General features: G+C 51.3%; 2 protein-coding genes across 9 annotated transcripts; both read left to right on the top strand.

Annotated features, from left to right (window-relative positions):
• The first annotated feature begins 404 nt into the window (after positions 1-404).
• Positions 405-2,887, top strand: LOC308674202 (chemerin-like receptor 1). Its single transcript, XM_081338499.1, has 2 exons — positions 405-1,140; positions 1,576-2,887. The coding sequence occupies exon 2, from the start codon at positions 1,591-1,593 to the stop codon at positions 2,680-2,682; it is 1,092 nt and encodes a 363-aa protein (XP_081194625.1). The 5' UTR covers positions 405-1,140; positions 1,576-1,590; the 3' UTR covers positions 2,683-2,887.
• A 533-nt stretch (positions 2,888-3,420) lies between these two features.
• PRPSAP2 (phosphoribosyl pyrophosphate synthetase associated protein 2) lies at positions 3,421-13,755 on the top strand. 8 transcript variants are annotated; one of them, XM_081338469.1, is made up of 12 exons: positions 3,421-3,607; positions 7,059-7,137; positions 7,461-7,613; positions 7,757-7,809; positions 8,101-8,167; positions 8,456-8,628; positions 9,388-9,503; positions 9,871-9,926; positions 10,201-10,349; positions 10,778-10,848; positions 11,425-11,571; positions 12,303-13,755. In XM_081338469.1, exons 3-12 carry the CDS (start codon positions 7,495-7,497, stop codon positions 12,459-12,461), a joined length of 1,110 nt encoding a protein of 369 aa, XP_081194595.1. In that variant the 5' UTR covers positions 3,421-3,607; positions 7,059-7,137; positions 7,461-7,494; the 3' UTR covers positions 12,462-13,755. The 8 variants fall into 8 exon arrangements, with proteins under 8 accessions (XP_081194595.1, XP_081194598.1, XP_081194602.1 ...); XM_081338470.1 differs by having other exon boundaries at positions 3,471-3,486; XM_081338472.1 differs by lacking the exon at positions 7,757-7,809.
• The last annotated feature ends 517 nt before the right edge of the window (positions 13,756-14,272 follow it).

Below are 14,272 nucleotides of genomic sequence, written 5' to 3'. Positions count from 1 at the left end.
CGCTCGCCTGGCCCTCCCGGAGGAGTCTATCGCGGCGCGTCACAGCCAATCAGGATAAAGCAGCTCGGTCCGCCTCCCGCGCGCGCAAAGAGATGCGCGGGTGGCGCAGGATAACTCTGGATCCCGCGGTCTGAGATTTTTTCCCCCCCACTTTTTCTCCAGAGAGTTCAGATCAAAATAATAATCCAAGAAGAAAGGTTTCTGCCTGTATTCATTGTGCACTTGCCCCACCTGGAAGCAAAATTGTTGCGGAATTGGATTCCCAGGCTGCTGCTCCATCCCTGCATCCCAAAAGGATCTTCCGAGGATTGGCTGCAAATTAGTCCAGTAATCAAGTAATAGAAGAGATGAGCTATTGGAGCAGAAAGGCTGCGCTTTTAGGGCACGCTCTGTTCAATAAAATTTATGGTTTCTCAACCTTGGAAAAGTTGTGTGAACTTTAACTCCCAGAATTCCCTAGCCAACATCTGGTTGGGGAGTTCTGGGAGTTGAAGTCCACACATCTTAAAGTTGCCAGGTTTGGGATAGGCTGGTGCAAATTCTTGCATTTGGAACAAATCTGTCCTGTCTTTGCTCATGTTTTAGATTTCTTTTATCTCACCTTTATTACTTTTATAAATAACTCAAGAGGTGAAGCCGCACAGCGTTCCTTCCATTTTCCCATAGCAATAACCTTGTGAGGGGGGCTGGGCTGAGAAAGAGAGAGAGAGACTGCGCCAAAGTCACCCAGCTGGCTTTCATGCCTAAGCCCGGACTTATTAAGGATTAATTAATAATACTGTATTAAGGTTCACTTAATTAAGCACCTTCTTTCCATTCTTGTAAATGGAGCCGGGTGAAATAAGCAGGGCAGCCAGCCTCCGCCCCCAATGAGCTGCGTTCCAATAAAGTCGCAGGTTGAATATTTTTTTTAAAGGCTTAAAGTTCCATTAAGTAACGGATTGAGGAAGGAGAGGTGGAATAAATTAAATAAATCAAATTCCCCTAAAGTCACACTTATGGAAAGAAAATCTTCAAGCCAGCCTGAATCACCGCTGGGAAGATCCCTCTCTTCCAAACTGACAAAATGCGATACGGTGGTGCTAGTGATCCAGAAGTCGATCCAGGAGAGACATCAGTCAGAAGAGGCAAAAAAGAGGGGTGAGTTTTCCTATATTCCCCCCCCCCCATGAGGGAAGAAATAGAGGAAAAAGAACAGAGTAAGAACGTTGGAGGATCTGTGGCAGCTTACAGGAAAAGAGAGGGAGGAAAATGAGTTTAAAAAAAATCAAAGGGAGCAAGGGAAATCAACATATTAACAATAAAATTAAAAAGAGGTTTTTAATCCCAACTGGAGCCAGCCTAGAAATCAAAGCCAGTGTGGAACAGAAATAGGGGAGAATGCTGGAAAACATGAGCCGCAATACTCCTAAATTAAGAAAAGCAAATCTCCAAATAAAATTAATGTAATTGCTATTATGCCAAATTTTGCTTCAACCCAAGTTTGGGAATCATTTCCTTCCCGTTTGGATTACTTTTCTTCATAATTTTTAAACCGTTCTTGGCAACCTCCAGCTGATGTTTATCCCATTTCAGGATTCTCTTCTCCAAATGGACAACATCTCCCTCTCACCCTTGCTGACCCCGTCCACTCCGTGGCCCGAGAAGATCACCTCTTCACCCCCGGACGCCTCCCAGGGCATCGAAAGGACCCTGCATCTTCTCTCCATCGTGGTCTATGGGGTGGCCTGTCTGCTGGGGGTGACTGGGAACGGCCTGGTCATCTGGATCGCCGGCTTCAAGATGGAGAAGACGGTGAACGTGGTCTGGTTTCTCAACCTGGCGCTGGCCGACTTTGTCTTCACCTTCTTCCTGCCGCTGAGCATCGCTTACACGGCCCTGGGCTTCCACTGGCCCTTTGGACGTTTCCTCTGCAAGTTCAACAGTTGCCTGGCCTTCCTCAACATGTTCGCCAGCGTCTTCCTCTTGACTGTCATCAGCCTGGACCGTTGCCTCTTGGTGGTCCTGCCGGTGTGGTCCAGGAACCACCGGAGGCCCCAGCTGGCCTGGGCCATCGCGCTGGTGACCTGGGTGGCTGCTTTGCTCGTCAGCTCCCCGTATTTCCTCTTCCGAGACACGGCTCTGAGTGCGAGGAACGTCACCAGTTGCTACAACAACTTTGCTCTCTCCAATAACTATACCAGTGAGGAAAGCCGGAGGCTGTGGAGGAGGAGGCACAGAGCCATGGTCCTGGCCCGGTTCGTCTTTGGCTTCCTGTTGCCCTTCACGGTGATCGTGGTCTGCCATGGCATGGTGGCTTTCCAGCTGCAGCGCAGGCGCCTGGCCAAGTCGCCCAAGCCTTTGCGGATCATCGCGGCTGTGACGGCCTCCTTCTTCCTCTGCTACTCACCCTACCACGTCCTCTCCCTGCTGGAGATGTCCAAGACGTCCGGCAGTCCGGTGGTCAAGCGGGTGCTGCACCTGGGTGTCCCGCTGGCCTCCAGCCTGGCCTTCCTCAACAGCTGCCTCAACCCGCTTCTCTACGTCTTTGTGGGTCAGAAGAGCTTCCGGCGGTCCGTGCGGGGAGCTTTTGAGGGGGCCTTCGGGGAGGACACCCTCCAGTCCTTGTCCAGCAAGAGGAAGTCCCGGGCCACCTCCCAAACGGAGATCCGGATGGCTCAGCCTGGAAGCCAAGTTGAATAGACGATGAAGAACGAGGGGTCCTCTTTGATTTCTGTTGTACTTTGGATCCGGCAATGGCCAGCTGGACCAAGCTATTCTTGGGGTCAAAGATTTGAATTGACCAAGAGGTGGGCTCCTGTTCGGGGGGCCCCTTTCGGCGCTCTACCCATGCTCAGAAAACATTTCTTTGTGCGCATGCTAGTGGCAATAAAGTAACTTTGCGGCATTTTTATGTACTGCAATTGTTGTGATGGACTCCCTGCCGCCCCGATCCCACCAGCAAGCCAGATTTGCCAGGAACTCCCCCCATGCCTGGGCAAGCCCCTCAGCCCCGCATGGGCCCCCCTGCCCAGCAGGACAGTGAAGGGGGGGGCACCCCTAAGCGACCAATCCCCCTTGCAAGAAGAGTTTTGTAACCCGCGGGGCGGGGGGGGGGGGTTCAATGGCATCTTGATTTGGGGAGGGATTCCCTTGGTGGATTTAAGCGGCAGCCTTCCCCATGGGGCTTTTTGGAGAAGACCCCCGCCCCCCAACCCCACTCCTTTGACATGGACGGCAAGGTGCGGGTTGCGGAACTTTCCGTGCAGCTCCATCTCCCTTTTTCTGGGCAGAAGCCCCCTCCCTCCCCGAAACAACGACCCCGCGAGGCAGGACGCTGCTGCCTCTGAGAGGATGGATAAGGCAGGGCTCGGGACGGGCTCAGGGGCGTGGCGGCCGCTGCCGGCGGCTCTGATTGGTGGAGAACCGCGAGGGGCGGAGCTTGGTCAGCCCCGCCCCGCCGCCATTTTGCTGCCGCCGCCGCGCCGGGCCGGCCGCGGGGCGCAGGTGGGTGGTGGTCGCCGCGGGGGGGCGCCCCGCTCCCCTCCCCCCACCACGCAACGGGGAGGGGCCGCCAGGCGGGGGAGAGCCGAGCAAGGCCGGGCGGACGCGAACCCGGAACATGCACGTATGAACGCCGCCCCCTCCTCGCCTCTCCTCCCCCTCCTCCCCCGGACGAGGGGGGACCTTCGGGGGGGGCTGGTTGGGGGGTCTCGCCCTCCTTTCTGAGGGGTTTGTGCTGGGGGGGTCTTGGCCTGGGTGCAAACTGGGGAGCATCTCTTTCCCCCAGTATTGGCACGGGCCGTATTAATTCGAATAGAATATTAATGTTAATTCCATTTGGGGGGCTGTCTGTGCTACCCCTCCCCAAATTAACTCGGAAGGAGCCTTAGATTGTCTTACTCCATGGGATATTCTCCATTCTGCCTTTCCATTGCAAATAACGGGCTTGCTTCTGTCTGCTGTCTCTACAGAAATTGGGAAAAAATATGCTATGTTAATTTAATTATATTATAGATTTCCTGTAGCCTCGTGCAGACATATGAGTCTGGGCTGCCCGTCCAAATTGCAGGCAGAGGGATATTAGTGCTATTCCTCCATAGGATATCCCTTCTTCTGCTATGTAATCCAATTACGCCTTATATTATAGGGTTTCTGGGTTCACTTGCACGTATGCATGCTTGTCCTGCCCCTCCAGGAACTAAATGGGAAGGGCCGTATTATTTTATTTATTTGCACGTTTCTATAGTTGCCCATTTCATAAGAAAGTGACTTTTATTATAGCTCCCTGTGGGATTGTTAGTGTCTGCTTTTCTTCTGGAAACTAAGTTGCAAAGAGCAATAGGTGAGGAGATCAAATAGCTTTCCTGGGGAGGGGGTTCATGGAGACATTCATAGATGCCTCGCTACCTCCCCAAAGCTGATCTCTATTACATTATCCTATATGCTTTTATATTTTATTATGACATATATCGTAATGTGCTTAAATGCACCAACGTGTTTTTGTTATAGCATCCTTTCATTTCATGGGGGCGGGTGTCTTGCCATCTCTCATGTCCCCCCTTGTGTTGCTTACCTGGGGCCCCTGAAAGATGGCTTTTAGGGGGCTCCTGCAAAGCTGGGCAGCCCTTTAATGGGAGCAGGTGAGGATCCCATCCCTAATTCCATAGACCCTGGTTTAATTGGGGGTTGCTTTTTTCAGGGGGGAAAGTGACCTTGCATGCATCTCCCCTCCCACCCCTCTGTTTGAAATTCTTGGAATTGGGCTTTTCAAAATGGGTGCAACTGGTTGAGATACAGTGGGGAGATGCTGAGGGGAGAGAAAGTGCAAACGGGTAGCTGAAGATGAAAGTGCCTGTTCTTTTGGGTGTGTGTGTGTGTCTGTGAACAATGTTGGAAGGAGGGATGCACTAAGCCTTAGTAGCATGTCCTCTCAAAGGGGGACGGGTCTGGGGGTTGGAAAGCTTCCAAGCAACAGCCGAAAAGCAACAACTTTGGCACCCAGAGACAGTGGTGGGAGGGTGAGGTTTGCTGGAAATACTAGAGGCTGGATGAAAACCCACCCTGCAAGATGGCCACCCGTTTCTGGAGAAAGTGCTGAGTGTCTCTGCGAAGTCACTTGGACTTCAGTCCAGCTCCAGACAGGTTGGACTTGCCCCTCCCGGCGGCTTCGCACATTCATGTTGTTTACAGTCTGGTGGACGCCTTTTCTTCTGAAGGGGTTTTATTTCCCTGCAGAATTTGAATTTGCCGCTGGGTTTGGGAAGGGGCCAGAATGGATGGGCGACTTTTCTGCTGCCCATTACCTGTTGCCATGTCCCGCCAGTGAAACCCCTCAAAAATCTGAAGGGAAGGGAGAAGATGGATCGTGATCTCGATGGTGTTCAACCAGGTCTAGATCTGCCTTTGCTGTTTTACAGCCTCTCTGCCTTGGCTCGCTTTTATTTTGTTTCTGTGGGCCTTTTATTTTTCATGTTGTGTTTTTTTTTTGGTGACTTTTACAGCTCCGTGTGCAATTTCCACTAGAGGTCTGCTACCCATCTGGGTCAGGCCCTGGACCTTGCACATCCAAGGCTGTGTGTTCCTCAGATGGCTTTCTTTTTCCTTGCGCTGTGGCTTACAGCCACGTTTCTAAATTCAGATACGAGCCCATAAATTTTGCAACACCTGCTCTGCGCACCTGGTCCCTCCTGTGCCAAGGGGCAGGAAAAACCTGCTTGCGACTTGAAATATCCATTACTGTCAAATGAACAAAATAGAAAGCTGCTCCGTAGTGAACAGGATTTCACCAGATGGATATTCTCACTGTTGGGCAAGGAAGAGGGTGCTTGTGCTGGATTTCAGCACACCCCTTGTTTAAATTATATTTAAGAGAGAGGAATCATGGAGCTCAAAGAGCTGGCAAGTTGTCTGGAAAACAAGATAGAAATAACAGCGTCTCTCTTTCCCTCCCTCCCCAAGAGGCACTGGCAATTCTCTCTTCAGAGATGCTGTGAAATGCAGCTTTTTTGGAGCCCAGGACCAGCGGACTCCAAAGCAGATCCCAGGAAGGAAGCAGAATGGGTTTCCTGATCCCTTTCTGGGGGAACCTACTGTGAAAAACCAGGCTTGATTACAGGAGAATGCCAAAACGACCTTTAGAAAGAGACCCACCATGTAGAGATTTTATTACTCCATGGACTCTACTCCCAGAATGCCCTCTTGGTGCTGCTTCGCCTCAAAGTACTGATCTAGTCGGTCCGCCTAGTGGATTTGCATGGCTACGAAGTTATCCCTGGCTTTTATTTTACCAATTCATCCTTGCCCTGTGACTTGCTTGCAGCTGCTAGCTTTCCTTGCCACCCAGAAGACCTGCGCCATTTGAAGTTGCCGTTGGCGCCTTTGTCACAAGACGTTGCTTTTGGTTGTGTGTTGTGGTTTTCATTCTCCACTGCATTGTCGCTGCTGCCTTGGAAAGGAAGATCTTTCGCTTTGTGGAGGAGTGTTTTGCCAGGCGGGTTTTATTATTCTTGTGGCCTTTCGTACGGCTGCCTGCTAAGGGAGAAGGCGTTGATTTATGAATTTGAACGGAGAAGGCAGAGTGGCTTAAAGCGTGAAAGAGATTTCCCAAATTTGTTTGGGCTGCAGACCTAAACAAACAGAATTTTTTTGGTTTGCCCGGGAGGCAAGACTTAAGAAAAAAAATACTTTGATAGTGTTGTTGGCCAGTATTGGGTGCAGTTCTGATATATTTCTTTTCTCAATAGGTGCCACAATCAGAGGGGCAGTTTTCGTGTTAGGCTCTTTAGATCCCTTATCATCCAGACAGTTCTGTATTGTTGCACAATTTGTACATTCCGTCTCCTGTCAGGAGTTGGTGAACTAATCCTCTCTGAGTAATAAATTTGGCATTGGATGATGTCCTGGGAGTACATTTTAAGGAACGCTTATTAGATTTGGCCCTTTTTCTAAGCCTAATCCGACACTTGCTGGTGGGTGGGTGACTGAAGTTATTTCCTGCTTTTGGTTTTTAAAGATAGTAAACAGATTTCTTGAATCAGAGCTGCTTTTTAATATGTCTTTATCTTCTTTTTCCGCAGGTGCTTAAAAACAACATTCTAGAAGACTGAAGTGTGGGCTGATTTCTCTAAACCCTTTTCCTGGGTCACATCTTTATTTGTAAGTGCTTTTCTGTGGGAGTGCTTTTCTGTGATCGGAAACAGCCATAGAGAGAAAAAATGGCTGAATTAACTGATGGCTATTGTGTAGACTCTTTAAGCACGTGCTATGCTTTGGATTCAGAACATTGCACCTCTGTGGGAGTCAATTCTGGGAATTGATGTCCACCCATCAGGTTGAGAAACATTGCTTTAAACGCTGCAGGGGAGACATCTCAAAGTCCTGTTGCAGAAACTCTTGAAATGCAAGATTTCAGTCTCGATGTCGTAACTTTTGCTTGGTTGAGGGTTGCTGAGAAGTTCTTGGATACTTTTTTTTGTCAGTATATCCAAAGGCGGGACAACAAAGGCCGTTTTGATGTTTTGCGTGGCACCCGTTGGACCAGGGCCCATCATGAATGTCACGAAGGGAGGCCTGGTCCTGTTCTCGGCCAACTCCAACCCCTCCTGCATGGAGCTGTCAAAGAGGATCGCTGAGTAAGGCTCCCCTACCGCTCTGTTCTTTTTGCTGACTGTTTTCAACGGTAGAGTTGCTGGATGGGGCATTCTGGGAGTGGAAGTCCGTACCTGCTGGATCCTTTTCCTCTTGGTGACTTGCTTTCTCTTGGATCCTTTTGTAGGCGCCTGGGGGTAGAGATGGGCAAGGTTCAGGTGTACCAGGAGGCAAACAGAGGTGAGTAAGGGACTCCTGTGGCCTCAGTAGCTGAAGGTTGGAGAAGGAAGAGGAGGAGCAGCCAATTCGTTAAACGTCTCCTCCTTCCCTGCCGCACAGACGCAAACGCACTTTCTGGAGGATCCTGTCCTTTGCAGCGATGCCCGCTTGTTCTGATTTTCAAAAACCAGATAAGGTCCAGCAGTGTCGTTGAGGGTTTTCATTTCACACTGCGCTTTGATGTAATATACTTTACACATGTGTATAAGTCATGAGCACATCTGGTTTTTTTTTTTGGTTTTTTTTTGGCAGAAACGAGAGTGCAGATTCAAGAGTCAGTCAGAGGCAAAGATGTTTTCATTATCCAGACCGTTTCAAAGTGAGTCCAAGCGCTGACGGGAAATGAGTCTTTCCAAATCGTTCTGCTTGTCTGCCTTGGTCATGCTTGCAAAATGATACTTTATTTTTACAGTTTGTGTTGTGTATTTCGCAATGTCCCCTGATACGTGAATGTGTCGGTATCCCAAGGAACTGTTTGGAGCAGTGAGGGCCTTGCGGGGGGGGGGGGGAGCTGATCCACAAGGTGCAAAAGAACAGCAGACAAGCAAGAGCTGCAAGGCTCCGTGGGGAGGGCGGTTGACGGACTCTCCTCTTCCCCCCCCCCCAGGGACGTGAACACCACCGTCATGGAGCTGCTGATCATGGTCTACGCTTGCAAAACCTCCTGCGCCAAGAGCATCATCGGCGTGGTCCCCTACTTCCCCTACAGCAAGCAGTGCAAGATGCGGAAACGGGGCTCCATCGTCTCCAAGCTCCTGGCCTCCATGATGTGCAAAGCAGGTGAAGAGCTGGGAGCAGCCTTGGCTGCTCAGGACACGCCCGCCCACAGCCGCCTCGGGGAGGACGGGCCCTGTCCCACGGGGGGGAGGGGGGGCGAGACCTTCTGCCCAGAACTCGGCAGGGGGGCCTGACAGAGCTCCCTGGTGGGGGTGGCCAGGCCCGGTTTGTGAGTGGTGAAGGGCTCAGGGCTGTCCTCTGTGAGTCAGCCTCAATTATTTGACCAAGCACTGGGAAGAAGCAAAGAGGCATCAGGGCTGCTCACGTTCTGGGCAACGTTGAGGAAGAAAAATAAGAGAAAATGCAGGGATCTACCCACTGGCCATGGGTTGATCCTGTGGAGAGCCAGCATGGAGCCTCCCCTCGGCCACAGGAACTTTGGGCTGGCTGCATTTTCTTAGTTTGGCCTCCCTTGTAGGATGGTTGCTGTGGGGGCAAAATAGGCAGAAGGGTTGGGGTTTGCTGCCTTGAACGTCTGGAGGAAAGACGAGATCCTGGACCCAGCAAACATTTTAACTTTAAATATGTAGATACTAATTACTTGGATGATTTAAAGTGTGCCTCCTGATGGAAGAAAGGTCTAGAAATCCAGAGCTAGTCCAGGGAGCGTTTCTAGCATCTGCCACACCCGCTGGCAACTTTCCCTGATCTGGTCCTTTCCTGCCCATCTTCCCCAGCCTGCCTGGCATTAAATTTACTGGGTTGGGAGGGGAGGACCGGCCTCTTGACCCTCCTCCTCTTGTTCCCGCTGCCTCCCCAAAGGGCTGACTCACCTGATCACCATGGATTTGCACCAAAAGGAAATCCAGGGGTTCTTCAACGTCCCGGTGGACAACCTGAGAGCGTCACCATTTTTGCTGCAGTACATCCAGGAAGAGGTGAGGCAGGCCAGACCCTGGGCCTCCAGGCTGGGCAGCTGGAGGGGAGGGACGGGGCTCTCAGTGGAACCTGTCCTAAACTGGGGAAGGGGTTAGTGGGCCTGTGTGTGTAAAGACCCCCACTCCTTTTAGGACAGATGCCAAAAATTAAGGCCTCGGGAGAAGGCAGGCCAGGGGTCAGCCGCTGAGTAATCTCTAGGGCCTAGATGGCCCCCGCTCTCCTCTGCCCGGGGGGCTGTGCAGAGCGCCCCTGTTTTGTGCCTCCGCTCTCTGTAGAAAAAAGGACACGCTCCGCCTGAAACGTCCCTTTGGTAGTCAAGGTAAAAGGCCAGCTCTGAGTGTGGTTGTGCTGCTTTTCACTGTGCAGATTCCAGACTACAGGAACGCTGTGATTGTGGCCAAATCTCCTGCATCTGCGAAGAGGTGGGTGGGTCCCTGACTCCCTAAGACCATCTAGTCTTTTCCCAGAATTCAGTAGGGCAGGGATGCCCCGCCCAGGCAACTTTTAAGACCTGTGGAATTCAACTCCCAGAATTCCCCAGCGAGCCATGAAGTTCACAGGCCTTAATGCTGCCCAGGTTGCGCCCCCTTCCCCTGAGACGTCAGAGGAGTCTCTGCGTGTCGTGTGGGGGGTTTCCCTCTCCTCGTGTCTCTGTCCGTGCCAAGAGTGTGGTGGGCTCTTTGTCCTTCTCGGCAGGGCGCAGTCGTTTGCCGAGCGCCTGAGGCTGGGCATCGCCGTGATCCACGGAGAGGCTCAGGATGCCGAGTCTGACCTGGTGGACGGGCGCCATTCACCCCCAACTGCCAAAAGCGTTGCCGCCATTCACCCCAGCTTGGAGATACCCAGTAAGCAAAGCCTCGGGCAGGGAGATGGCATCTTCTCCAGTAGGCTGTTATCCGTGGCCAGAGGCCAAGGGAGGGTTTCGGTGGGGGTGGGGAACCCACCTGGCTTGGATGGCTGTGCTCAAAGGAGGGATGGAGAAGCCGTGACTGGGATGGAATGAAAGCGTGAATGGCCTTGGAAGGAGGAATGATCGGATAAGAGAGGCTGCCGCCTTCAGCTCTATCACGGGCAGAGGCAGAGATTCAGAAGGGAACCCTCCCAACGTCTCAGGCTCCAGAAGAGACGGCGGGAGGTTTGGGCTGCTAAATTCGGAAGATGTCCTTGATCAGAGCAAGGTTGGCTGGGCAGGCCGTCCTCCCTGCGAAGGCAGCGGTTGAGGCAGGAATCCCCAAGCCTGTTCCCTCTCTCCTTCCTCCTCCTTTTTTGTCAGTGCTGATTCCGAAGGAGAAGCCGCCCATCACCGTGGTTGGAGACGTTGGGGGACGAATAGCCATCATTGTGGTAGGTCGGCCTGCAGGGTTCAGAGGCTGCCTGGACAAGAACAGGAGGGCGCTTGGGGCGAATCCCCAGCTCGATGAAGAGCCCGGGTGGCGCAGGGCTTAGGATGTGCAGGACTGCGGGCTAACTCACTGCCCGCTGCCAGGAGTTCGATCCTGACCAGCTCAGGGTTGACTCGGCCTTCCGTCCTTCCGAGGTCGGTAAAACGAGGACCCAGATTGTTGGGGCCAACAGGCTGCAAAGAGAGGGCTGTGAAGCGGTATACAAGTCCCGGCGCTGTCGGTCTTAATTTGGAAAACACCGTTTCTCTTTCCTGAACTTGACCCTTCAGCGGAAAGCGTGACTGCTTCCTGATCTGGGGGTGGCAATCCCGGTGTGTCTGCTCCTGAGCGGGGTTGGCTGTCAGGCTAAGCTCCCTTTTTTCTTCCTCGGTACTTTTAACTTTCCCTGCGCGCAGGTGCCTGTGGGATGTGGTCAGAGAAGTCAAGATGGCAGCTGCCAATGATGGGATGGAAGGTCCCCCAGTGGGAGGCAGATTAAACCTCCCCTCCCCCATGACTTCCTTGTCTCCCCGATCAGGACGACATCATTGACGACGTGGACAGTTTCCTCGCGGCCGCCGAGACCCTCAAGGAGCGGGGGGCCTACAAGATTTTCGTCATGGCCACCCACGGCCTCCTCTCCTCCGACGCCCCCCGGTTGATAGAGGAGTCGGCGATCGATGAGGTGGGCAGGGCCCTGTCTGGCCAAGCGGCTGCGTTTGGCAGCTGAGCAGCTGGGGAAGGCAGCGTGGCTGGAGGGCACAGTAGGCCCTGGGTTCGAATCTCCAGCCCCCTGGTTCCTGTCTCACCTCCTGCTCCCACAACGTCTGGGCCTGGATGCCCAAGTAGCAATGTAGACCGGTGTTTCTAAACCTTGGCAACCTTTATGGTAGGTGGACTTCATCTCCCAGAATTCCCCAGCCAGCCAAGCTATCTAAGGATCTTGCAAACAGGGTTAATAATTGCCCGGCACACGGCCTGCAATCCTCACCACTAATACCATGATTTTAGCCCATATTTTTGCGGGCTCAGGCCTAGAAATGTGCCCAGTTGGTTTAGCTGGTGGTCTCCTTCCTTTGAAGACCCGTAAAGGGTTCAAATTTAACCTGTTGAATCATGGAGCTCTTTGGTGACTTTGAAGCAGTGCAGCCCACCTCCTCCTGCCGGGCTGGGAAGAGCCCTCTGTCACCCCCCCCCCCCATGGACTCTTGGAGACAAGGCAGGATCGAAATAGGGTGGATAAATCAAATCATTTAAAATAATCTTCTCTGTCATTTGATTCATGGCGATCCATTCCAGGCCAAATGCAACGGCTTTGTCCCGTTTTGCAAGGGGGTTGAGACCTCGACTCCTGGAGTGGCTCTTCCTCCTTCTTTCCCCCACCCCCAGTAACTTCTGATCTCTGCTTTGCTTCAGGTTGTGGTGACCAACACTGTTCCTCACGAGATCCAAAAACTGCAGTGCCCCAAAATTAAGACGGTGGACATCAGCTTGATCCTCTCGGAGGCCATCCGCAGAATCCACAACGGGGAATCCATGTCGTACCTTTTCAGAAACATAGGACTAGATGACTGATGGTTTCTTGGGCAGGCTTGAAGAAAACAAAAAAAGATTTTTTTTAGGGGCCAAACTGGACACGGGACAGAAACCCAGCTGTGAAACTTTTTGTGGCTTAATCTTTGTATTTCGGTGGGACCCCCTTTTTTTATTAGATCGCTTTTATTTTTCCCTTTCTTTTCCGGTGGTTTAAATGGAGTAGATAAAATTCTCAGAGCTATTTTCCTTGAGATTTTGTTTTTGAAAAAAGAAAGGATTTTATAAAAAGTTCAAAACCCTCCCTCCCCCCCACACCACCTCTTTTCAACTTCTAGAGACGGTTAGGTTAGCTGTGCTATTTTGCCGGACATACCCCCGTGTGGAGTTTTTTTTTTTTTTTGCCTTTCTGCTCCAGCTTCATTGCAATGGATCCAAGTTGGGAAACATGATCTATTGATGGTTTTCCTCTTTCTTGGGGGGGGTGGAGGTTGGGGGGTCGGCGTAATTTTGGTGGCAGGAGGGGCTGCGCCTCCAGGGCATTTATTTCCAACATGGATCTGGAATTGGGATGGACCCTTGTTCATAGACTCTTTCGCCCCAGATAATATGAAGAGCTTTGCACTCCATAGAGGAGAGTTTCTCAGGTTTGGCCACTCAAAGATAGGTGGACTTCAGCTCCCAGAACCCAAGCTGGCTAGGGAATTCTGGGACTTGGAAGTCCATCCATCTTAGTGGCCAAGCTCGAGAAGTACTGCCATAGAGCTTGAGATGAAGGTGCCCATGTCAGACTTGGCTACTTGTAACCTGAAAACAGCCGCTTCGCAGAAGACACGCTTGCACATAAGGGAAGGAAATGAATGGAAGCAGCTGTTTTCATAGGAGTTGAATCCTGGGAATTGAAGTCCACCCATCTAGAAAGGGGCCAAGCTGGGGAAACACCGCTGTAGAGTTTGGGATGAAAGCACCTGTGTCAGAGTTGGCTACTTGTCATTGAAAGCAGCCGCTTCTGTTCATCTCCATCGTTCGTGTGCATTTTTATGTGTCTTCCCATGGGATTCACACAAGACGCTTTCTGCGTTATTGAAGGACAAGTTAGCCCATAATCTTCCTTCCTGCTCCTCCACGCTTGCTTTCAAGTGCTTTTGTGCATTCGACAAATGGTAGCTACGGCATTGCGTTTGTGTCCGAGACCAGCCAAACAAGAAAACCGCACCATTGTACGCAGTTCTGTGTTTTGTTTTTTTGTAACCATGCTTTTATAGGAAAAACCCGTAAGGAATGTGCGCTGGTATTTATTCCCTGGCACAAATAAAATGACTCTGGTTTTGCGTGAGCTTCTTAGGAAATATTTCTTTGATTGTTGTCCTCTCTTTGGTGTTGGGATGTTTTCTTAGCTGAGCACAGGAGAGAATAATGGGTGGATGTGACAAAAAATTGAGACAGTTTAACATCTAGTGAATTCTAACCTCCCAGCTGAATTCAGATGCTGGGGAGAGAGGCATCCCTGAAATTTTCTGCCCCGCCATTCTGGAATGTTTATTTTGACTTTTCAATCTTGTCTACAGCCCTTGGGTCTCTTGGTGGCCTCCTATCCAAGAACTGATTGGCTCTGCAGATCAGTTATTTTAAGTCTGTTGAAACTAGATGTTTGGCGCAAGGCTGCAAAATAGCAATTTGCTATCCCTTCTGTGTGTCTCAGATGAAGGAGGTTGTGCATCCAGCCCTCCAGGGTTAGACTTTAACACGGCCGTTTATTAAGCGATGCCACAAGCAAATGAAAAGGCTGACACATTAACAAGGCATGTCAATGTTTGTAAGAGAGATGGACAGTGGACAGGATGAAAAAGGAA

Source organism: Vipera berus, assembly GCF_964194415.1.
Source record: "Vipera berus genome assembly, chromosome: 13".
NCBI classification, from domain to species: domain Eukaryota; kingdom Metazoa; phylum Chordata; class Lepidosauria; order Squamata; family Viperidae; genus Vipera; species Vipera berus.
This window is presented reverse-complemented; position numbering and strand designations above follow the sequence as displayed.

Bases quoted from the DNA above. Each gene is read 5' to 3' on its own strand.
- PRPSAP2 (XM_081338469.1), top strand. From the start codon at position 7,495: ATGTTTTGCGTGGCACCCGTTGGACCAGGGCCCATCATGAATGTCACG. The intron at 10,849-11,424 runs GTAGGTCGGCCT...CTCCCCGATCAG, and splicing joins GACGAATAGCCATCATTGTG to GACGACATCATTGACGACGT. The intron at 11,572-12,302 runs GTGGGCAGGGCC...GCTTTGCTTCAG, and splicing joins AGGAGTCGGCGATCGATGAG to GTTGTGGTGACCAACACTGT.
- LOC308674202 (XM_081338499.1), top strand. From the start codon at position 1,591: ATGGACAACATCTCCCTCTCACCCTTGCTGACCCCGTCCACTCCGTGG.